Here is a 23,385-nt window from a genome sequence, read left to right as displayed (position 1 = left end):
ATTTATAGATGTGTATAGTTAATGTTTATGTATCTAGGTAGTTTTGTTTATAGATCTATGTAATTATATTTATGTATATATATAGATAGAAATATGTACAGTTAATTTATTTTTGGTTTTAGAGGTATATTATTATAGCTTTAGATGTGTTGTTGTAGTTATAGATGTGCACAGTTGCACTTATACCTGTGTATAGTTACGTTTACATATATACATTTGTAAATGCATATTTATATTTGTATATGGGGGTTTAGACACATAGATTGATATTTATATACACCTCTTTTTAACCTCTTGCCCTGTTCTGCTTCCTCGCTCACGTCTTGCTTTTCCCCCTGTGCCCCCTGTGTCCCCTCTCCCTGGGCTGGGTCCGAGCTGGCGGCCAGGCCGGGCGCAGCAGCAGTTCCAGCCCCGAGTGTCCCTGGAGCGCTGGGAGCTGCCGGTGGCCCCAGGCAGTGTCCCCTGAGGAGCTGCTGAAGGACGGTGAGACTGAGGGGGCTGAGAGGGCTGAGGGGGCGGTGGCGCTGAAGGGACGGTGACCCTGAGCTGCTGCTGGGGCTGAGGGCTGTGGGGCAGCCCAGGGCCATGGTGGCACTGAGGTGACAGGCAAGTGGCACAGACTGAGGGGGTGGCGGGTCTAAGGGGATGGGATGAGTCATAAGGGACTGAGGGAGGTGAGAGGACTGTGAGGGGCTGAAGAAGCTGAAGGGGGCTGGGGGTTTGCTGAGAGCATGGCGGGGCTGAGGGGATGGAGGGGCCAGCAGGGAGCACAGAGGGCTCCGCGACTGCAGCTCTGCCAGGCCTTAGAACCAATTCCAGAACCTCCACTTTTGCCACAGCTGTAAGGAAGACCTCAGCGACAGCTGGAGACTGCCGGGAGCCAGCAGGGAAAAGCTGAGTGCCAGCAGCAGGAGCAGTGAGCGGGGCCCTGCTGCTGCCAGTCTGGAGAGAGCCCGGGTGAGGCCCCAGGGCCGGGGAGGCAGGGTGGGGCTGAGGCTGGCGTGGGTGCTCACCACAGCCCGGCCCGTTCAGCAGCTTTCTCTTTCTGACCCTCCTGGGGAGGCTCTGGCACTTCCTCTAACCCTGATGGAAGTGCAGCTGCTGCCAAGGGAAACGTCCCCATACTGACTCAGTGTTCCCTTTGCTTCCCACATGTCCCATCTGCTGTCCCTGTCCAGGAGATCTGCCAAACTTCATCTGCAGGATCAGAACAACTGGTGTCCTTTGGCGTCCCCCAGTTCCCACTGAAGATGGGAGCAACTGCAGAGCACAGGGGACCAGCTGCAGCTCCAGGCCCAGCTCTTGCTGCTCACAGCTGAGTCTGTGGCAAGCTCCAGGAGCTCCTGCCATCTCCCTCCCTGTTGGCAGCTCCCTCCCTCCAGCCCCCACGCCCTGCCCATCCCCTTTTTTCCCTCCCAGCTCACCCCTTTGCTTTGCCTTCCCTTATTAAACAGTTTTTCTTTTTCATTTGACTCGTGGATCTGTCCGTGGAGCTGAAGCAGCACAAATCCTGAGCCCGGGGACACGCAGGGCCCTGCTGCCGTTCTCTTCCACGCCATCGTCTGTGCACGGGCAGAGAGGAACAAGGGCAGCTCAGGCTGCAAAGGTCCCTGTCCTGCTGCTCCAGTTGCACAGCACCATGGAGTTGAAGGTCGTGCTGAGCACACTGGAGGGAACAAGGACCCTGGGTTTTAGAAGAGCCAGCCTGAGTATGCTCTTCCATGGTGAGCATCCACCGAGGGCAGAGTAGCTTGCGGTGCTGGAAGTTCTGCCCAAGAGCTTGCTGAAAGCACAGCAATGCTCCATGCATACACAGGGAGAGGAAGAGGGCAGAACCAGACACCATGATGGCCTAACAGTGAGCTCTGGGTGTGCCTCAAAGCCAATGAAGCAGCAGCAGCAGCAGCAGTGCAGTGGCTGTGACTCAGAGGCGCGAGCGTCCCAGTGGCCGCAGCGCTGTCAGGCAGTGCCTGCAGGCTGGGTGTGCTTCTGGTAGCTCTGCTCTCCCCACAAGTGAGGAATCGCAGCCCCTGCCTCAGGTCCAGTCAGAAAGCCAACCAAGTGAGACCAGAGGCAGGGGACCCTTCCCAGCTGTCTTGGGCATGGCTGCAAAACAGCCGCTGCGTCTTCCTGTGCCCGTGTTTGGGGTGTGCTGAGCCCAGAGCTGGCCAGCTTGTGCTCTGCTGTGCCAGGAGCGTTCTGGGCGGGCAGGAGAAGTGCTGCGTGCACAGCGGAGCGTCCTGCAAGGGGCTGACCAGAGCCTCCTGCGGGAACAGGGCTCCGCTCCCTGGCTGGGAACAGCCTGGTTTTGCTGCCGTGAGCGCAGGCAGGAGATCAGGCACGTGCAGAGGCAGCGGGCAGCTCGTGTTTGTAGGGGCCCGGGGCTGCGCGCCCAAAGCGACACGTGGGCGTGGGGAAGGAAGCGACACAGAGCCGGGGGAAGGAAGATGAGCTTGAGCTGGAGTGCCTGTGCTGCAAGGAGCAGAAGGAATTCAGCCTTCAGTCAGGGTTTCTGAAGTGTGTGTTGGTGTTCCCTGGGAAATGCAGACATTTGGGGAAGTGCCTTTGGAGGAGAGGAGCTTGATTCTCAAGGCAACTGCTTCCCCAGGAGCCCCCAGTGAGGTAGGTGCAATTACAATCTGCACCCCAGCTCATGCTCAGTATTTACTACAATCTTAAGTAACAATAAAGTCAAACACAACAGATGACTGATGTTCCTACCTTCAGCTTCCCAAACACAGCCAAGGGTGGCAGCAGCTACAGCTCCATTCTCCTGAGCACACAGCGCAGCGCAGCTGTTCCAGCCACACCAGCACGGGACTGGCCGCAGGTTGTACAGCCCGTGCCTGAGCCAGGAGCAGAGCGCGTTTCCTGTCAGGTAAGGGGAGCCCCGCCCTCTTCCACAGGAGAATGAATGTGAAGAATGCCAGAGCAAATTCAAGTCTCTTGAGCCTGGTGAAGATGAAATCTGCTTCTGTCCTTGTATAGAGCTATGGGTTTGTTTACATGGGTTTTTCTTTCCCTTTTCTGCCTGGGCTTTCTCACCTGCAGTTTTCAGTAGAAAAGTGAAGCCATAGGTGGAATAAATAGACTCCACAACCTGATGTAGTTATGAAATGGGTCTGTATTGTCAGCACCTGGCACAAGCGAGATAGCTCTCCTGAAAACTTGTGCCTTAAGCCCTGGTTTGAGCCCAATCTTTTACTCACAAAGGTGCTCCATATAGATGGCATTGCTCAACCTTTTAATGCATATTCAACCCCTGGCCCCGCCTGTCCTTGCCTGGCATGATAATTAGATCCATGCCCTTCTGAGCATGCCTTGTTCATGGTGGGGGTCACATAGGAGTCTTTGGTGATCTCTGAGGCCGAAGATAGTGGTCATCCTTATGGCTGAACTTTTGAACTTTTCTCCTTTGTACGTGTGCTTTGGTCCCTTGGTGCTTATCTGAGTACGTCTGTCGGTCTTGATGAGCTTGGAGACAGAGGAGGCCCTTTATCTGGGTTTCTGCATCCTTGGTCTTCTCCCAGTATTGTTCTTTATGCAAGAAGCTTCTGATATTTGCATTTTTCTATTCTTTTTGTACTATGACAGATGTTTCTTAAGTAAAAGGTTAAAATTCAACACATAATTCTGCAAGCTAAAATTTAAATGCTTAATTCATATTGCTAACTCAAGGGAGCTCCAAAAATCTCTATTTCAAAAGCAACAAACCTTTGAAAAGTTAAACCTCAAGATAACTGTGATCCTCAGTCAATACCTCCTTCTTCCACTTGCTTAAAATCTCTTTGTCCTGGGCACTCACTATGGCCTTTTTTCCTGGAAGCTCTCTGGCTGTCTTGAATGCTTATGGAGTATAAGGTAATCCCTGATCTATTTTCAACTCTGCCCAGACAGAGACTGCTGGAAGGGAGGTAGGACTGGTACTGGGGACCCGGCAGCTTCTCCAGGAAGCAAAATTATTGAAATAATGTTAATGTGGACAAGGCATGCAAGTCCAGGTGGTGAGCTCAAATATGCAAGTACTTGCAGTTTCCCCTCAGCACTTGACAGTTAAGGGGTATGGTCTCTTCTTATTTCTGTCTCTTAATCCTCAATCCTCGCCACACTCCTTCAACATCTTTTGCATTGTGATCCTCCGTGTTTTCTCCCTCCCTTCCTCTTTCTGTGACTTTCTGTACACGACAGACAATCTGTCACACACTGTCAGCTTGCTCAGTCACCCGAGCAGTGATAATGATGGTGTAGAAATTGTAGGTGCACAGGAGGCAAAGGTGTCATGCTTCTGTGTGCCCTCTGCAGGCAAACCTGCTTCCCAAAGCTTCAGTCACGCTTGGAACAAAGGCTTGTCCCCACTGCTTTGTTGTGGTTTATGCATTGATGGAGCAACACTTCTGTCTCAGCCCGCTTAAGCCACTGCAAAGCTGGAATTGTTGCTTTAGCAGCAGATGTGCTGGCAGGGTTCTTACAGCCCCATAGTAAGAACTCTGCAGTTCTTCTAGAACAGGTTTGTGATCTTTGTGCAATAAAAACAATGCCTTCAACTGCTGCAGTGCAAGTCATGCACTCATGTAGATGCGTTTTCAGACACAGGTATTGCTATATATGCCTAGTGAGTGGCCTGCTGGGGAGCAGGGACAAACGAGGAAGGAAAGTGGGCTCATAAAACATGCTTCTGCTTCAAAAAAGAAGCTGTGACTTCCCTTCTCAGAGAAGGATATAAACTTTTTCTTCAAGGGAATAAACAAGTCTCTCTTTATGTCCTGATCTTTTATTAGTTTGAAATTGTTCAGAAAGGTTGTAAAATTTTTTTTTTTTTTTTTTTTTTTTTTTTTTTTTTTTTTTTGGTGTGGTGTCAGGTCTGCATTGCAAGCCTGTTCTCCCAGCAGTCAGGGCCCTGCACAGCTGCTGTGGGTGGGGCAGGTGCTCAGGTAATTACCAACAGCTGCTTGGTAATTACTGACAGCCAGGTGAGAAGTTGGCTTGTGCCTGGTTGAGGGCTTGAGGACTGTGCTGAGAGAAGAGATAGGGATTGGAGTGGGAAATACTATTTACACAAGCAGGTATAGGTGGATGTCTGGAGTGTAGGTGGGATTTAACTGGTTTAGGTACTGCATTTATGAACTGAACATTTAATTCTAAGATAGGACTATTTAGTTGCTACTCTAAATGCTGCATTTACTGGCATGGAATGCAGTTTCTTTGTATTTTGCTCTTAGAGTATCTCAACAACATTGAAGTCCAATTATAGTCTTCATAAGCACAAGTTAATATCTTCCTTTTTGTTGCAAACAGAAGCTGAAAGGGCCAACGGATCTTGCATTCAGTAATGTACACATTTTAAAAGAAGTGGCTCTCTCATGTTCCTCTGGCTAGCTGGTCTCTTCAGGCTAGACAAACATTTCTGGGAGCATTTCCTTGCTGCTCCAACATCTCTATGCCCTTGGAATCTGATGCTAATACTATATTTTTCTAAAATTATCTCTAGGCCCTTTCATTTTCTAATTTGCACCTGTCACCTAGGTGAAAAACCAGTCTGATAAGGTTTTATTTTTTGTAGGCCTCTCAAATTGCAGCCCATTGTATTTAGCTGCAAAATCCTAAATCATGCTATCAGGATACCTGAAATGGATGCTGGTAGAGAGTAAAAAAACAATGCCTGATACAGATGCTATCAACTATTTTTAGTTCCTGACAGTCCAGTATTGCCCTTACCCAAGGACTGTTCTTGTTTTTTTCTCTTTTTCTCAGCTCTCAGTTCTGTGAGGGCTGAGAAACAAAAATGCCAAGTAAGGGTATCCAGAGTAGATGGACATTATGAGAATTCGGGGCAATTTTGACCATGCACTGATCTGTAGGATTGCCCTCCTCCGGGAAAGATTCTAGTGGTGTGATTGCAATCATTTCTCCTGGTCAGTGTTTTTAGTGTTAACATAGCTACCCAGGCAGCCAGCCAGGTTTTATGACTCCCTTTGGAACTGAAAGAAAAAAAGAAGAAAAAGTGTCTGTGGTGTTTGCCTGCAGCAGTTCCACATGCTATTGGTGGCATGTAACAACTAGATTCCACACCTAGGAACTGCTTGTGGTGCAGTCTGAAGTGTGCTAGCTGTGAGAGCTGCTTCTGGAGAAAGGTGATTTCTATTACTGCTGTGTTAATTCTTCCTACAGAATGAGAACATCCCAACAACTTCCTAGTTGCTTCCAGACGTTTACATAAGGATTTGTATTTGTACCCCTGTTCTAGAATGTTTGAATTCTGTAGTCAAGCTACCCAAAAGGTCCAAGAGCTGTATCCAACCAAAGGTGTGTTTGGGTGGTGGTCTGGGACACAGAGTATTCTCCTCTGCAGTTAAAATTGGCCAAGTTTAAGCTTTTTAATTGACAGGCATTTTTAACTGGAAAAATAACAGTTTTTGGAAATACAGAGTTTTGAAATCCCCATATTACATAATCTAAACACGGAGCATATTTTACAAGCTCGCTTTGGGAACTGCTTGCAATTCAATGCTGCCTCTTGAGGTGTCTCAAGTTGTGGGTGTCCTAAAGAAGAAGAGAAATAGGAATTTACAAGAGAGGAAACAGAACTCCAGAACTTTTCACTACACCAGTCCAGTACTGAAGTGGCTGCTGTGAAAAATACAGCCAGCCCCATGAAACTTAGCAGTGTGAAGAAACTGCTGTACAGTTTCTTCACAGTTGAACTTCAGTGTGTCTGAGCCAGTGCTGCAGGCTCAAATGCTGGCAGCATTATCTCTGCACCCTGGGACACTTCCCAGTTCCTGTGCCTTGACACTGCTTTCCCATGGGGCTGGAGAAGGAGTTTGGCTCTATGAACTGCCTGGTGCTGTGAAACAGGTTCATTTTTGTCAGATGAGGTGATGGTGTGCACGTGTCCACATGTCTCCCTGCCTTAGTGCCCTTTGTGAGCTTCTTACTTGAGCTGGAATTTGTGGAGTGGTTAAAGCTTTCTGCCTTTTATTTCTTTGCTCCTATTCAGAGAAATGAGTTGTTGAAGTCTTTGAAATGTTCGGTTTTCCTCCTTATGCAAGATAGTGAGGAATGCCTTCTTTTCATCCCTTAGGTAATTCTTTGCTTTATTATTGCATGCAGTGAGATAGGATTAGTGTGGGTTACAAGCAGTAAGAGAATATCAAATAAGACAACAATAAGCACAAGAGCAAAAGATAAAAATAGTCTCAGGAATTAACCTAGTAGTTTGAGATTTCTATGAATATATAAAACACTTGCAACAACGCTTAAATCTCTTTTTCTTTCTGACAAAAAATGTGTTTTCAAGTATTTTGCATACAGGATTCCCCTGGGATGTAAGAACTTGAAGCATTTCAAGTCTGCAGCTTCAGGAATGAAATAAACTTTTGACTCAAGTTGTCAACCTGAATAAACTCTTAACTACCCCACAGCAATTGCAAGTTATAGCTAATAAGGATGGAATAAAAACACAATTGCCCTTTTTCCTCTTAGCATTTTCTGCCTGGTCCTGTAAAATTTGGTTTTTTGCCTTGTTCCTTAGTTTGCTTTCCAAACCATTCCATGTCCTCAGTAGATCTGGAGAACTGTCTCATGCGTAGATCTGAAGAATCAGTTTTGAATCTAGGAAATTAAAGGAAGAATCACACTTCATAAGCTTGGGCTTCTGGACTGGAAGCTTTAGATCATTCAAGTAGACATTGCTGAATGTTCAAGCTGGTCTGGCAGGCTCCTCTCTCTGAAAAGTGGGCAACTGAAACCTCTATGCTTGCACAGAAAGGCAAGTTATGGGATAGCTGGGAATTGGCTCTGGCCAGCTGGTGTCCCAGGTGTCATCTTTAATAGTTGTTTTCTTAGGTTATTAGTAACCAGGCCATTAGGCCAAGCACCTGTAGTGTTTGGTTGTTTTGTTGGTGGTTTTTTTTTTTTTTTTTTTAGTTTTTAAAAATTATTTGAGGGTTGGTCTGTTTGGTTTTGCTTCTGTTTGCTTCTTTTAGTTTTGGCTAGCTGCATTGGCAGGTGGCTGTGAGTGCACTGTAGTACCCCCAGCTGCTGCCCAGCTCTGCTCTATTATGTTTCTTTTTCTTAGCCAGGTCTCATAAGCCCTCAAAAGAAATATAATACACCCAAGGACAGCTAATCTATTACTCTGGAGGCATAAAATTAGCAGGATGACTTCTGCTGCAGTGTTAGAAACAAAAAGGTTGAATAAAAGGCATAATAACAAAGAGGAAAACTCGAGCCAGGTGCAGCAGTCCGCTCCTGGTAAAAACACCTCACAAAAGCACTTAGCTCTTTTCTTCTCTTCTTTTTCTCCCTGATGGATCAAGCGGCACTTTTTGGCTTCTATCCAATTAGATGTCCTCAAGTATTTGGTGAAGTCCCTGAGGTCCCATGAGGTGGCTTTTCACCTAATCCTTGAGAGAAACTTCTGGCCTTCTTTCCTTTTCTGGGGGACAAAGGCTAGGTTTGCCACTCTGCCATTAGGGTGCACACTCCTACAGACATGGCTCTCTTTTCTTTCTTGGTCTCTTACCCCTCTGGCACTCAAGGCCATACTTGCTATTGTAGTCATTAGGTACATGGTCCTGCCAGGATGGTTGACTAATTCAGGAACAAACAGCCTTGCTGCCATACCAGGGACACTGCTCTGGAAATGGGCAGAAAGAGAAACCATTTAATTTTTTTCACTTTAGAAATGTTCCATTGCAGCTTTATTTGCAGCAGAGTTACATTTACTGGACTGTCCAATAGAATTCCATGTGTCCAGAGCTAACTTTAATCACATAATTTAGGAGTGTCCAGCTGTAAATCTCACAGCCATGGGATCAAAAGTCCTTTCCACTTCTGGTTAAGTGGCTCTCCATTCCAGGTCTGGATGTACACCCAGTCTCCTGACTAGTGAGGACATTCTTGAACATTCAGGCTTGTTATTGAGACCAAAACAACAAACTTGCACTATCATCAAACTTTTTGATGATAAAAGCATTTTCTCCTAAGGGTTATGCTCTAGCAGCAGCATTTTGGCTTCCAGCCTCTGGTGGCAGACAAGGCTCAATAGCCAGGGCTGCCAGAAGGAGGCAGGGCAGGAGCAGTTTGCAAAGCTTCATTAAGAATCCAGGGAAACTGAGTCTCCATTTAATCCCCATTTTCTTTCCAGAGAGCCTCTGGAGATACTTCAATCCACCACCTTCTATCAACAACCATAACTTTTTGGAGGTGGTGCCAAGATTTTGTTTTCTCAGTTTTGATCCTTAAATGTTGAAGTAACTTACAATAACACAGAGGAAGGTCAACGGGCATCAACTGTTTCTCATGCATTGCATGGGGTTCTCTCCCCTGCAAGGGGTCCAAACTTGTCACATCACAGGTTGTTCCCCGGGCAAAAGACCAGGGATTTTCACCATGTGCTTCCTTCTCCAAAAGTTCTATTTCATTTCCCCAAATCCAATTCGCAAAACATTCTCCATTTCATTTTCTTTGGGATCATTTCTAATTTTCTCATGTAATTCTACCACTTCTGTTGCAGAACGAGGTATCACTGCCAGACACTGCATCCTGATAAGCCAATTCCTTTTTTATCAGCAGGAAGGGCTTGGGATGAGAAGGAGGGAAGAAGATTGGCTTTGCAGAGCCGAACCTCTCCTCCAGGGAGCAGAGGAAGGTGACATCACTTTTGGGGCATCCTGCCTCAGTATTTTGTAGGGGTGGGGAGAGTTTAGGGTTAGGGGCGGGGTTGGACTTTGAGGCACTAAAGCCCTCCCAAGGGCTGTGGGGCTGACCTTGCAGTCAGGAAGGCCTGGCTGTTCCTGGAGTCTGGAAAACACTGCTTCCAGACCTTCCCCAGCAGTGTTAAATTGCAACTCTAAAGCTCTTTGGCTTTGGAGGAGCGTGTTTCACTGGTTTCTCATGGTTTGGGGGCTGGCTTCATCCTGGCATTCAATTCCTGCTCTGGCCTGAGGCTGGCTATTGTTTCAGGCACAGCAATTTTCAGCTGATGCAGCTCTGTCCTGGTTTAGGGCAAGTTTGGGAGATAACCCCCAAAGGGGCTTCTCTACAAAAGCAGATTCAATTGCCCCTCCCCCCTCCAACCAGTTCGGGAGAAGATATCTCCTTGGAGAAAAGTGGAAAGAAACCTGTTTATTAAGCAATAGAAACCAAACAATATTAAACAATAAAACAATATTAAACAATCCAAGGAAAAGCAAACTCAGAACAGTCCCCTCCCCAGGTTGCAGCTCGGCTCACTCAGTCTTTGACCAGTCTCTGGTGCTGGAAACGCCGCGGCCCAGGCCCGGCCAGGGGCCACAGGTGGAGCTGCCGGTGCTCTTCTGGGTGTTCAGTCCAGAGCAGGCTTGAACAGGTCCAAGAAAAAAGGAAAAAATCACAATCCGGAGAACTTCTTTGCCTCAGCTAGCTAAAACTAACTAAAAGCAAGGAAAAGGGAAAAAAGGAGCTCTGTCCGGCTGTCTGTCCATCCGCAGACAGCACAGTCCAGGAGCAGGAATGTGGAGGAGTGAGAGCAGTCTGAAAACAAACTGCGCGCTTCTTCCCTCCCCTCTTCACTGTCTGGAAGAGAGACTTAAAGGTGTAAAACTTATTATTCGGTATAAACAGAACAAGACAATTGGGGATAAAAGCATCATATAGTCAACCCAGGACAAGCTCCTTTTCTAGCTGATGGGCACCATACAGCTCTGAGTCAATCCTCCATGCATATGGATACCAGGCATGGTCCTTTACTGGGAGTTTTTAATTTTCTTCTAAAAAAGTTCATGTTTTCTCCAGAAGAAACTGTGGATGGTGCTAATTTCTCTCCATCCCCATCTCTCTTTAGTGCTGGACAAGCTTTCTATGTAAGCTTTTAGCAAGTGTGTCAGTGGAGAGCAGTTCAGATCAGTTTCTGGGTGCAAATCCATTACTTTCCTGCCAGAAAAGAGCAGCTTTGACTGAAAATTTATTTCTCCTTTATTATGGCACGAGCACTTAATGCTGTATAAAAGGCTCAAGTCACCTCAAGAGTACCCTGCCTGCTGTGCCAATTAAAATGTAAGGCCCCAAAAATGTTGCTCTGTGGGACACTGTAAAAGGACTTAAACTTGTTCCTGTACTCTTGAGATAGAAAAGCAGGAAAAATACTGATGAGATGTTCTCAAGAGATTGGAACAACAAAAAACCCTTCACTGTCAACTTTCAAAAATCAGAGAACTTGAAAGGTAAAAAAATTAAACATAACAGAGAATATTTTACAAAGCATTAACTTAGCCCAATCAACCAAACAAAATGTGTTAATTGAGTTAGATTTAGATCATTAAGCCTGTTAAGATTTTAAATTACTCAAACATCTGAGAGCAGGGAAAAGGGAGAAGAAAGAGAAAGAGAGAATGACAGAAAGGAACCAACATAGCTATCACTCCTGGTTCCAGTGGTGTTCAGCTGATAGAAATTCCAAGAAGAGGTAGGGTCAAGACATGTGGTGGCCACATATCCCAAGGTAAATAGCCTTTGGCTCTCCTGGGGCCTTCCCCCACATGGGGCTCCCACTCACCTGGCCATTTAGGAGCTGGGTTAGGGGCTCCAGACACAGGTGTGGAGCATTGCCTCTGGTGTGCCAGGGATCAGTGGCCACTGCTGGGCTGGGATACAGGCCTGGGGGTGTGGGGCGTGCCGAGTGGGGCATCGCCTCACCAGAGCAAGCCTTGATCTGCCCCCTTCCCCACATACAAGCCCCTGAAAAGTGTTGAGCCAGCAATCTCCTCTAGTCTCTCACAACAAGGTGTCCAGGTTCCTGTGCTTCTTGGCTGTCAAGACTCCACAGATTTGTGTCTGGATACTAAGAAACTTGGACATTTATTCCTTGCAAAAGCGGCAGCATGAGGGTTGTTTATTCTTTCAAAGGCCTTCCCTCCATTCTATGTCCTCTTCTTGAGGTAGTCCTTGTAAAGCCTCTCCTCTCTCCCCTTCTTCATGAAAATGGAGGGGAACAACGGAAAAAAACAATAGATGAAAGACTGAAAATGTTAAAGTTAGAAATGTAGTGAGGAAAAAAAAACCACAGTGCACAAAAATAAGAAGAAACTTGTGCAAAAGGAGTAATGGCTTAAGCAACAAAGGTGAAGTGTCACATGGGGCCCCTGGAACAAAGACAGGATGGCAAGGGCTTACAGAATGGTTCTGATGGTAGATGGGGGCTGCTGGTGCTGCCTGGAGCAGCTGTGCACCTGCAGTGGCTGTTTCCTGCTCCCTCTCTGCAGCAGGGATGGTGGCAGTGGCGATGGTGATGGGTGTCTCTCTGTCCTTGCAGAGCTCTGTTTGGCACTGCCCCTGCCATCAGTCTGCCACGCTGGGCATGTGTGTGGGAATGAGATCTGCCGTTTTGCTGCCTCTTCCTACCACCCTGCTGGGCTCCACTTGGCTTGGCTGGACTCACTTGGGATCAGTGTCACCACTCTGGCTTGCCTTGTTCTGCTGGAGCAGAAAAACAGTCCCACATGCCACTCTGGCCCTGCTGGGTTCAGCTGTGTGTCAGAGCTGTCACTTCCGTGCCACCCATCTCAGCCCCATGTGCTAACAAATACTGTGGAAGGACAAAAATGGGGGAAAAAATGGTGGTGGTGCTTTGGTCGCAAGGTCTCCCTGTTAGAGTGAGTCAGACAGAATGATCCTCCTTGCATTTTCTGTCATGGCATTTCCCTGCTGAAATCCCACCCATGGCTATGATGTAAAATGTTTTGAATATAGACTGCTGAAAGATCCATGACCTTGTCTCTGTACCTAGGAGAAACTTCTAAATGTAATTAAAGTAGTGCTTCTCCTTGTTTGCTGCTTTCTAGAACGAAGGAAGGTCCAGCTGGAACAAGCCTTCTGGCTTTTGCTCAGCAGAAATAGTTGCCAAAGATCACTAATGTGGTTCCTCACATCCTGGTCCCTTCTCAGTGCTCAGCTTCTCAGTGTGGGCTCTAGGGGCTCAGTGTGTTTCTACTCTTACATGCCTTGAGCAACAGGTGATGGACTAGGAGGGCTTTTTGTGTTGCTTCGTAGCAGAGGAGAACTTTGCAGGCTTTTTTTTTGGCATTAGGTGTAGAGCAGGTCTGGTTCTATGCATGAATTCACAATCCAGCCTAGGGCGGCTGCTATTGTGATGTCAGCGGCCGCATCCCGGCGTTGTCAAGGCAAAGTTGCTGTGCCAAGGCCTGGAAGGGCTCAGTGTGCAGAGCAGCTCTGTGGCACGATCACTGCAGGCAAACCTGCTGATCGACGAGGTCTCTGCCAGCAGGACTCCGAGTATTTTTGTTTTTTCCCACAGGCGTTGTCTGGTGCAGACTGGAGCAGTGCTGCTCGAGCCATGGAGGGAGTGTGTGCTGCAGTTTGCACGGCTTTTTCCGTGGCTTATTCTGGGTACTTTCTCACCCACCTGGCACGTAAGTAGATGTTGCAGCATATGGAAACCAAAATGCCACAAAGAGGCCTTTGGTTGGGTAAAGCCGCTGTCAACAGCTCCAGCCAAGAAGGGGGTGTCTCTAGCCAGTGGGGAGTGGGCAGCATTTGTAATGTGGCCTGCAGGGATTCTACTCCTCACATGGCACAGCCTGTGGCTATGGAGTTTAGAGTCTCCTCAGTTTGCTGGCTCAAGGAAGACAACTTCTAAGATAGGAAGAGTTGGAGAGCTTGTCAGGAGTCCTTGTAAAAGCTGTGCACTGCTCTCCAGGACTGAGGGAAAGTCCCTCAGTTCAAGTCTTTTTGTCTGCATTCCCTCATCCCAGCATGTGCCTGTGGACCTTGACACTTCCTGCACACTAAAAGAGCCATTTGTTCTGTGATGAAGTCACAGAATCAGCTTGGAAAAGGCCTCTGAGATAGACATTTCAGAGGAGTTCTTGTATGCTCCCGAACCCTAGAGCTGTTCCTGTGCTGTGTCACGATAGAACTGCCACCCTGGCTAAGGGGCACTTGGGTGGAGCTTTTCTGGGGAATGGTTTTCAGTGAGCTCATGGCAATTGCTGCATGCAATCTCTTGAGAAAACTGAAGCACAGGAAAGGGAGGAGCTGTAGCTCCTGCTGGGTGGGGTGGGGCAGAAGCAATGATTGTTACAGAACCACTGGGCCTTTCTGAGTCTCAAGTTTCTATGGGTTGAGTGGCCACAGAGGACAGAAGGTAGATACCAGGCAATATTTTGTGCTGTTGACTTGCTTGCTGTGTGACACAGGGGTTGCAGATGGAGTGGTGTAGTGAAAGCAGAATGCTCTGTCTTTGGGTTGACTTTTTGTGGGCTTGCCCAGCACAGGCAGTTTTCTTACAGCATCTGATTGTTTTTTTCCCTTGTGTGTTGCAGGTCACATCACCCGTGCCTGGAGAGAATCCGGTCTTTGGGTGAGTGGGAAAGGAGCCTCTGGCTTTGGTAGCATTTGACAATTGTGGAGCAAGGTGTGAGCTGGGCCTGTTGCAGTCCAGTGCCAGCCTGGTTGGATGAATGAAACTACAGTCCAGACCCTTTGCAGCAAGAGCAGCAGCAGGAGGTGGAGCCCAGGCTGTTTTCTCCAGTTTCTTTTCAGAGCTTTTAAGCAGCTGGAAGTGGGGTTGCTTGGTGCTTTAAGCCATGACAGAATTTCCCCTGCACAAGAGAGCGCAGTCCCCTCTAATTGTCCCATTTTATTTGAGCTGGAACAACTTAGAATCCCATTTCTCTGCAGATGATTTTTCCTTAGTGCATCTGGGTCTAGAGCTGAATATAAAGAAGGTCACTTGTCCCTCACACTGCTCTCTGTCTGCAGAGCCCAACACCAACCTCGGAGGATCCTCTGGCTGCGTGTCTTCCTGCAGAAGAGGCCAAAGAAGAGGAAGATGCTCCCCAAACTGTGCCTGCTGCCACTGCAGGGCCTGAGCATCCAGCATCAGTAAGTGGCAGCTCTGGGTCGTGCTGTGCCTGGAGCAAAGTATAGCTGCAAATTTCTGATCAGACAACACCTCCTGTGCCTGGCTGAAGATGCTGGGGGCCGGAATCTTTCCAGCCCTTCCCGCAGTCAGTGGGGCCTGGAAAAGGGGAGTGGAACTTGGATTGTTTAGGCAGCAGGTTCCTACTGTTCTGAAAGGGGCTGTGAATTTGTCTTAGCAAGAGACAAGAGGTAGCATTAGGATGTCTTTGGATGCTCCTGGGGTACAAGTGAGGCCCTTGGTGGCCAGTGGCTGTGCAGGCTCCCTGTCCCCTGTGAGGAGAGCAGTGCAAAGATGCAGTTCACAAGCTTGCAGGACATGAGGAGGCACTGTCCCCAGCAGGGACCTGGCCCTCCCCACAGAGCAGCTAAAGTCAGTAGCTAAAGGAAGAGCTGAGCAGCAGCAGGGCCTGTAGCTGAATATAGGTAAGGTGGTGAATGACAGGTTCTTCCTGTCCCTCATGCTGCTGTCTGTCCACAGAGCACAAGGGCAGCGTCAGCACCTGCTCTGGCTGCCTCTGTACCCGAGGAAGAGGCTGAAGAGGAGGAAGGTGCCAATGAACCTGGCCCTGCTGTCAGCCCACAGCCGGAGCAAACAACACCAGTAAGTGCCCGCTTTGGGTAGCAGCGTCTTTGGTGTTATTTTGTCCGTCATGTAAAAGCAGCCTTTGGATTTTGTGCCTTGAGCTGTTGAAGCGGGCTGCACAGGCTGAGAGGTGAAGAGCCCTGGGTGTGGCCAGCAGCATCTTCCTAGGGGCTTGCATTTGAAATGGGATGGGAGGGGCATCTCTGCCAGGCACATTTGTGACCCAAATTCATTTCTTGTCCCAGAGCTCCATCGAATCTGTCCTGGCACCTGCACGAGCTGCAGCTGAAGGCTCGGGAGAAGGCTCCAGTGCCCAGGCTGGAAGCTCAAGCACGAGCAGCTCGTGCACCTGGAGCACGACCAGCTCGTCTGACAGCAGAGAGCAGCAGCGAGAGAGGACAGAGGACAAGTGCCTGGCCATGCTGAGTAGGTCCTTTGTGATCCTTGTGTGCCAGAGCAGTGCCTTGTGTGCGCGTGTGTCAGCATGAGCTGTCCCACCTCCTGCTCCTGCTCAGCTGAGTGCCAGGTCCTGAGGCCTCCTCCACACAGGCCCTGTTGTTGTGCTCTGAGGTGGTGAGGGATCAGCGGGGTGTTGCTCCTGCCTCTGAGAGCAGCTCGGCCTGGTTTGGCTTTGCCTGAGCTTCCCTGTAGGCAAAAGACCAGGCAGAGATTGTTTCTGGCTGAGCAGGAGGCTGTGACCTCGCGGATGAGTAGGCCTCAAGGAGCTCCTGTGGGGCCCAGCTGCTGTGGGCATGGCCAAGGTCATCTTCAGCACTCAGTCTGTCCTAAAGGCTGAGGGACCTCATTCCTGAGGCAATCACAGTAGCTTATAACATGAGCTGCTGCTCCTGAAAGGCTGAAGGGCATTGTTTAGGCAAAGTCCTGCTTAAAGCTGGAGATCTGGGCTCTGCTGGAAGCACTTTGCAATATTCTTCCTCTTCTGGAGAGCGCAGCTGATGGTAAAAATTGATTCCAGAACCCAAGATGCCTTTGATGTTTGCAAGGATGAAAGCTTGTGTTGAATGTTGCAGAGTGTTCATTGCCAAGAGCAGGAATGTTTTGTTTTTCCTGCTGCCCTTAATGTTTATAGACAACAATCACTTCTCTTGGTTAGAGTTTTCTGATCCCTGTCTCCTCTGACTATTTCTCCATGTGCTTAGATTGCAGTTTAGACTATTAGTTTTGTGCTGGCTATCTGTGCTGCAGGGCTGCTTGTCTTGCTGCTGCTGTTTTTGAGGTGGTGCTGGTGCGGTGGTGTTGTTGTTTCCCGACTGACTGAGTTGAAAGGGCCCAGTGTCCCGGAGAGCGGGGCTGCCTTTGTGACCTGCTGCAGGGTGGGATCTCTTTTGAAGTGAGCATCTTTCCTTGGGATTTTTACAGAGATGCTGGTGAGCGAGGGAGATCCTGAGGCTAAATACACAGAAGTGGAAACTCTTGGCAAAGGGTGAGTGCAGCCACAGTTCCTTCTTCAAAGGGAGGGGCAGTGTGTTTTGCTGGTGTCCCATCTCCCCAGAGTGACATCAGGCAAGCTCCAAAGCTGTTCATACACTGGGTTAAGAAGATGCCAGGTGATCTCTCAGTGCTGGCCAGCATTTATAGCTGTTGTCCAAAGGCACAGCAGAGGCACCTGGATGCTGGCAATGTCTTGTCTGTGGTAAAGAGCAGCACTTGGCAGATCTCCTGTCCCTCAAGTGTGTTTGCACCTGTTTGCCGCTTTTCGTAGGAGAAATAATTTTTGAGTGTCTTGAAACAGTACAGAATATGTGGGAATGAAAGGAGGAGAAACCTCATTGCCTCAAAGGTCAAGTTAGCAGCTGACAGCTGTCTGGGAACAGCTCTCAGTAACATTTCTTTCCAGTATTTTGCTGAAAACAAGATTCAGTGGTCAGGATGACCACCACCTAGTGTAGAAGCCAAAAGCAGAAATGAAAGCAGCAGCCCTCTTTTGTGGCTGAGATGGCAAAAGACAAAGATTCAGGGGAATGCCCAGTGCCAATGCACTCTAGAGGAAAAGGCATCATCTGCCTGATGGCAGACCCCTCGTGGATCCTGTGGGGTTTAGGCCTTTGCTGCAAAGAATCCACCAAGCTGTTCCCTTTGAAAGCCAGCTCTGCTGACTGTAGATGGGATTGACTTGCAGCATTTTCTCTGGGTAAGCTGTCCTGATTCAGGGCGAATTTGGCAGGAAACCTCCAGAAAGCAAATCCACGTGGCCACTGCCCCCAGCTGATTAGGGAAAATTTCCTCGGACAGAAGTGGAAAGAAGTTGTTTGTTTAACAGGCAAAGCACTCCCCAGCATACAAAAAGAACAATCATGGATGACAAAACTCATTTCCTGCTCTGAAGAGATGGCAAGTTCAGAAAGTCTCTCCTGGGGGTTGTCACTTTGTTTTTTGTCCCTCCAGTGCTGGGAAAGGCTGCAGAGTAGGCCCTGGTGGGCTACAAAGTGTGAGCTCTCAGTGTTTTGCCGGGTCCCAGTCTGGAGCAGGTTCGAATGGTTCCAAGAAAAGGGAAAGAAAAACAGTAAAGGGAAAATTCAGACTGCCTTAGCTAGCTAAACTAACTATCTAACTAAAAAGCAAAAGGAGTGTGGTGTTCAGCCCTGTCTGTGCCCAGACAACAACACTGGAGTTCTGTGTTCCAGCAGACTGCGGGGGAGAGTGCAGCTGATAACAAAACTCTGTGCTCCCTCTTCTCCCGGCCCCTACTGTCTGATCCAGTCTTGGAGGCACAGAATATAACATCCAGCATAAACAGAACAGGTGACTGGGGGTACAAGCATCATAACGTCACCCCAGAACAGAAGCCAAATGTACAAGAAGTCACCAGAAGAGTAGAGTCCTTCCAGTCAGTGGTTGGTGCACTGACGAGAAGCAGCTGCCAATGGCTCTGGACCCAGAACACAGCTGCCTAAAGATCCTGTGTTTTGAGGACTTGTCCATTTGTGTGCAGCAATGGAAGGCTTTGCCTGCTCTGGCTGTGGCTGGACACTGTTTTCCTTGCAAGCTGGAAAAGGGATCTGTGTCTGCTTGAGTTTGGCAGACAGACTCCAAGGAGAGGTGTAAGGAGACCCAACCAGCAAATTCCTGGAAGAATCAGACACATGCACAGCTAGAAAAAGAGAAAAGGGAGAAAAAACCCAGAGAAGAATCTGTGGTGTTCCATTTACTGTTTTCCCCAGGACTTTTTTCCTGTTGGGCTGCAGTGTTTTGCACTTGCAGGGACTAAAGGATTTCTTTCTCCACTGCTGTTTTGTTTCTAGGGGTTTTGGCACTGTGTGCATGGCAGTGGAGACTGCCACAGGAGAAGAGGTAAGCCTCAAGCAGCGCCGCAGCTTCTGCAGCTCTCGAGTGCCCTCCCCTCTGCTGTGAGCTGTGGCTGAGCTTTGGCTCGCCAGCAGAGCTTTGCTGCAAAGGCAAATGGAGTGCAGAGCAGTGTCTGCCTGCCAAATACAGTGGGGACAGATTTTGTCCTTCTCAGCTGCCCCAGGGGATGCAAGGAGGCCAAGCGGTATCGTTCAGAGGAGGACACAGGGCTGGGTCTAAGTGCCCAGGTGGTGTCTCAGAGCATGGCACTGCTCTTTGGGGCTGCAGCATTCCTGAATTCTCATTTCAGGCTGTTAGCCAATACATGGGAATGGTGCTGGTAGTTCTGCAGCCACCTGCAGTGCTGCCCTTGGGATCTGTGCTTAGAGAGAGAGGTGTGCAAGGAGTCTGTCAAGGGCCTAAGCCCTGCTCAGAGCCTGGTGTACATCCCTAGAGGATCAAGGCATGGCTTATTTCTTTTTACAGTCAGGCAGTAATTGCTAATATTAGTGGTGTGAAGTAAAGTATTTTAGTGGAATAAAATGCAAATTCCTGAAGTGAGGAAGTGCTAGGATTGTCTTTTTTGGAGGTGTCCTTAATGATGTTTTCATCATCACAGCATTTTTTCTGTGAAATATGTAGGGTTGTGTTTCTTATGGGGAATAACCCTCATGATTTTCATAGGACACCATTTTATCTGTCATGTCTGTAAGAGTTTGCTTTGTAGTTGTGCAATGGAGAATGCCAGTGGTTGCTGGAGTAATGATCAAGCCCCCTAGAAGTGCCCAAGGTTTCCCAGCAGTTCTGCTCCATCTTTACCAGCACAAAAATGGCTTCCTGCTTGCAAGAGGTGTGTCAATGACAATGGGATTGATAAAGTAAGGCCCTGGGGGAAGACTGTGGGCACAGTGAGTGTTGTTAGAGCTTTGATGTGGAGAGCTTAGACCATGTTTCTCCCAGGTTTACAGGGCAAAGGATATCTGTCTCTCTGTCCTGGGAGGTGCCCAAGCACGGGGTCTGATGTCCAGTCACAAGGCAGTTTGGCCCAGCCCAGCTGGGGCTGCTGTCATCCCATAATCACTGTCTCCATCTTCCCCTTGTGGACCTGTGCCACAGACTTCTTTGGTTCATGGCTTTCCATGTTGTTTTAGGTGGCCATCAAGAAAATTAGTCTCCTGCAGGAGAGCAGCAGCGAACTGTGCCTGAATGAAATCCAGGTCATGCGTGGCAGTAAGAATGCCAACCTTGTGAACTTTGTAGATAGGTGAGTGGTTCTGCTGTCCTGCCATGAAAGGTCATTCTCATCCTGCAAGCCAGAGGTTCAACCACTACTTTGGGCGCTGGCAAAAGAGGATGGAGCTGTTAATTGCTGTTTCTGGGCTGATTTACAGCGTCTTGGGAGGAGATTGTATTGGGGCTGCATTCATCTTTCCTGGCATACCTAGTGTGAAGGACGCTTTCAAAGACAGGACTTGGCCCTGTCTTACTGAGCCAACAGCCTCCAAGTTCCTGTTCTCTCTCCACATTGTTTTGTTGGGTTTGGGGGTTGATTTTTCCCCTGGGTCTGAAGTGCTGACAAAGCACTGTCTATTGTATTTCCCTTGGCCTGTTGCATTGGTGTGGATACCAAGCAGTCTTTTAAACTGCACAGAGTTCAAGTCCTGCAGAGCGTAGTGAATGACTACTCACTTCCTCCTGTGTTCCTCTGAGAGAGACACAGAAACAAGAATCCATCAGGTTGTGTGTGTGTTCATCTCCAGGCTGTGGTTTGCTCCTTTCAGCTACCTGGTGGACGAGGAACTCTGGCTGGTGATGGAATACATGGACGGAGGTTCTTTACACGATGTCATCAGGGAGACTCGCATGGCAGAAGGAGAGATAGCAGCTGTCTCTCGGGAGGTAAGGGATGTCACTTGTGCTTCCCATGGCTTGGTCGGAATGGTCCTTCCAAATGGGTGATAAGGACAGGAGAGGAGAGATTTCATCTTCCAAGCCTTTCTCTTATGTCCTTGGCAGTAGCAAGAGCATCAGAAGTGCCTGCCAGTGTCCCTGCCCTTCTTCTAGTGTGTTTGTCTTTGCCTCTCTAAACACTTGCCTGGAGCCTGTGTGTGCTGCATTCCTTCCCTGTAAGGGCAAAGGCACTGGTGGTGCAAAGTGAAGCAAGGGGCAAAGACAAAGAGATACTGACAGGAGTCTCCCAGAGCTCAGCCTCAAAGGAGAGCCTTGCACCCAAAGTGGTGTTTGCAAAGGCATCCACTGCTGTCTGGCTGGAGAGAGCACAGCCACTGCAGCGGGGCTCCTTCAGCCTGTGTTTGCAGGGCACTGGCCAGAGGAACAATTGCCCTTTCTCTTTCAGAAGCAAACACACCCTCACTTAGAAAGGCACTGCTGTTCTCGTGGTGGAGCAGCAGGCTCTTGCCCTTGCCAGCAGCCTGTCCTGCCATGGCTCACCATCTCCCAGGAAGTCAGTGTTGCAGATGTGCCACTTCCCTGCTTGTGGGATGAAATCCACTTAGGCTTGTGTTTCTTTTTCCTCTCTCAGTGCCTGCAAGGCCTGGATTTCCTGCACTCCAATCAAGTGATCCACCGAGATATCAAAAGCCACAACATTCTCCTGGGCTTGGATGGATCAGTCAAGTTGGGTGGGTGTTGCTGGCCAGGCTCAGCCGTGGCAGGCTGCGGTGTGGGGCTGCCTTTGGGTGGCTCCAGTTCCCTGCAGTGGGACCTGTAACAGTGCAGGCTGCCCTGCTGCAAGCACAGAGCACAGCCACAAGGTGCAGGGAGGTGTTAATGGGAAGAAGGGCCCAGGAGTGGCTTTGGGTTGTGTGTGTCCCTTCCCAAGCAAGGCAGTTACGGTCTAATAGCTTCAGGGGACTAAAAGCCACTGCCTGAAACTGGGGGCTTTTGCTAATTGGCCAATTCCGTATTTCCTTGGCTGCAGGCCTGAGGAATGGCCCCTTTACAGCTGGGTTCCACACTGCCGTCTTGGACATTGGTCCAGTGGGGATTTCTTTTGTTTGCTTTCCTAAGTCACGCTGGCTTGATCAGAGTGGTTTTTCCTCCTCAGCTGATTTTGGCCTTGCTGCTCAGCTTACTGCTGAGCAGAGCAAACGGAGATCAGCTGTTGGAACGACTTACTGGATGGCGCCAGAAATTTTCACCAGGAAGCCCTACGGCCCCAAAGTGGACATCTGGTCCTTTGGCATCGTGGGGATCGAGATGGTGGAAGGAGCGCCTCCGTACCTGATGAAAACCTCCCGCACGGTACGCTGCAGCTGCTCTCAGACACTGCTGTCACCCCAACAAAATCTGCTCCCATTCTTCTGCCTGGGAAGCTTGCCAACAACTGAAAATGATAGGTCCCAGGCTGCACACTCTCTTGTGCTTCTTGGCCATATCATCCCCTTGCCATTTTTGTGCATGGACAGCACCTAAAAATCAGGATGCCTTTTGCTTGGCAGAAGCTTTGCCTAAGGGAGCAGTGAGCAGTGCTGAGCTGCATTTTATGGAATAATCCTTGGAAATAGTAGAGTTAGACCAAGTCCTTCTTTTAAAACGCCTGTAGAGGTGGTGTCAGTGCTCAGAGAAGGAAAGCTTTTGCTGATGGAGCTGCTGCTAATTCCATTATCCAGTGAAATCAGGGGTCAAGGCAAGAGCCTTTGCATACTGGACTGGCTATGGCTGCCTCTGGCTTTGGGTTGTTTTAGTAGGGCTAGGAAAGGTATCTGCCACCCTGTGGCAGGGAGTAAAGTGCCACTGGAGAGTGGAGCTTGTCCAATGGGCTCTGTGTGAGCAGTTTGGGATGCGAAGGAGACAGGTAGAGTGTGGCATTTCCTTCTTCTCTAGGTTCAACAGCTGATAAGCACCGGGGCCCCCCCGAAGCTGCAGAAGCCCAGGCAACAGTCGGCGTGGCTGCGAGACTTTCTGCACTGCTGCCTGGAGAGGGACGAGGACAGGCGCTGGTCTGCCCAGGAACTTCTGCAGGTAAAAGGCAAAGTGGCTGCAGGTCCTGGATGTGGAGAGAGAGGTGCACAGAATGCCCTCCTTTCAGTATCTTTCTGGTAGCCAGAGAAAGCCTGCTTCAGGCTGTGGGGAAAGTAGAAGTTCATTGCTTCTTTTTCTCTTTGGGCAGCATCCATTTGTAACATCAGCCAAGCCAGCCTACACCCTGACGCCTCTGATCATGGCCACGCAGCAGTTCATGGCCGACAGAAGATTCTACCCCTGGAGGAGGCCTTTGTTGCTGTTTGTAGTTGTAGTTTGTAGTTTGTAGTCTGTAGTTTGTAGTTTGTAGTTTGTTTTGAGCGATAGTCAGAATAAATACTATAATAAATAAACCCTTTGCTGTGTTGGAAGCTTCCCTTTGTTCTCACCCTGTGAATAAGCTCTAAATTTGCTTCTGAATGGTCAGGTGTTTCTCCTGTGTGGCAAGACCCATGGATGGGGTTTGTGGCACGGTTTGTTTGTGAGCAAAGGTTTTCTTCCTTCCTTGCCTCCAGGCCACAGCCTCTTGTGGAGATACAGGCTTGCAGCTGTGACTAGAGGAGCAGGGCAGGACAGAATGGAGCAGAGCA

General features: G+C 48.9%; 2 protein-coding genes and 2 long non-coding RNA genes across 4 annotated transcripts; 2 read left to right on the top strand and 2 right to left on the bottom strand.

Moving 5' to 3' along the window:
- Positions 1-7,999: 7,999 nt before the first annotated feature.
- LOC135291714 (uncharacterized) lies at positions 8,000-9,279 on the bottom strand. Its single transcript, XR_010354453.1, has 3 exons — positions 9,264-9,279; positions 8,525-8,638; positions 8,000-8,437 (listed from the first exon to the last, which is right to left on the bottom strand). It is a non-coding gene; the product is annotated as an uncharacterized LOC135291714 (long non-coding RNA).
- A 1,738-nt stretch (positions 9,280-11,017) lies between these two features.
- LOC135291713 (uncharacterized) lies at positions 11,018-13,087 on the bottom strand. The gene is made up of 2 exons (XR_010354452.1): positions 12,419-13,087; positions 11,018-11,951 (listed from the first exon to the last, which is right to left on the bottom strand). It is a non-coding gene; the product is annotated as an uncharacterized LOC135291713 (long non-coding RNA).
- A 115-nt stretch (positions 13,088-13,202) lies between these two features.
- Positions 13,203-18,901, top strand: LOC135291725 (serine/threonine-protein kinase PAK 3-like). The gene is made up of 7 exons (XM_064405993.1): positions 13,203-13,409; positions 14,322-14,359; positions 14,761-14,883; positions 15,401-15,523; positions 15,751-15,931; positions 16,886-16,949; positions 18,769-18,901. Exons 1-7 carry the CDS (start codon positions 13,334-13,336, stop codon positions 18,875-18,877), a joined length of 714 nt encoding a protein of 237 aa, XP_064262063.1. The 5' UTR covers positions 13,203-13,333; the 3' UTR covers positions 18,878-18,901.
- Positions 18,902-19,955: 1,054 nt separating this feature from the next.
- On the top strand, positions 19,956-23,084 carry LOC135291720 (serine/threonine-protein kinase PAK 3-like). The gene is made up of 6 exons (XM_064405990.1): positions 19,956-20,075; positions 20,593-20,710; positions 21,354-21,453; positions 21,879-22,075; positions 22,658-22,795; positions 22,944-23,084. Exons 1-6 carry the CDS (start codon positions 20,032-20,034, stop codon positions 23,082-23,084), a joined length of 738 nt encoding a protein of 245 aa, XP_064262060.1. The 5' UTR covers positions 19,956-20,031.
- The last annotated feature ends 301 nt before the right edge of the window (positions 23,085-23,385 follow it).

Source organism: Passer domesticus, unplaced genomic scaffold, assembly GCF_036417665.1.
Source record: "Passer domesticus isolate bPasDom1 unplaced genomic scaffold, bPasDom1.hap1 HAP1_SCAFFOLD_107, whole genome shotgun sequence".
Classification (NCBI taxonomy): Eukaryota; Metazoa; Chordata; class Aves; order Passeriformes; family Passeridae; genus Passer; species Passer domesticus.
The sequence above is the reverse complement of the archived record's forward strand: the minus strand, read 5'-3'. Positions and strand labels throughout refer to the sequence as shown.

Coding starts and splice junctions, on each gene's coding strand:
- LOC135291725 (XM_064405993.1), top strand. CDS start 13,334: ATGGAGGGAGTGTGTGCTGCAGTTTGCACGGCTTTTTCCGTGGCTTAT. Junction 14,360..14,760: donor GGAGAGAATCCGGTCTTTGG/GTGAGTGGGAAA, acceptor CTCTGTCTGCAG/AGCCCAACACCAACCTCGGA. Junction 15,524..15,750: donor AGCCGGAGCAAACAACACCA/GTAAGTGCCCGC, acceptor TTCTTGTCCCAG/AGCTCCATCGAATCTGTCCT.
- LOC135291720 (XM_064405990.1), top strand. CDS start 20,032: ATGCGTGGCAGTAAGAATGCCAACCTTGTGAACTTTGTAGATAG. Junction 21,454..21,878: donor GGATGGATCAGTCAAGTTGG/GTGGGTGTTGCT, acceptor TTTCCTCCTCAG/CTGATTTTGGCCTTGCTGCT. Junction 22,796..22,943: donor CTGCCCAGGAACTTCTGCAG/GTAAAAGGCAAA, acceptor CTCTTTGGGCAG/CATCCATTTGTAACATCAGC.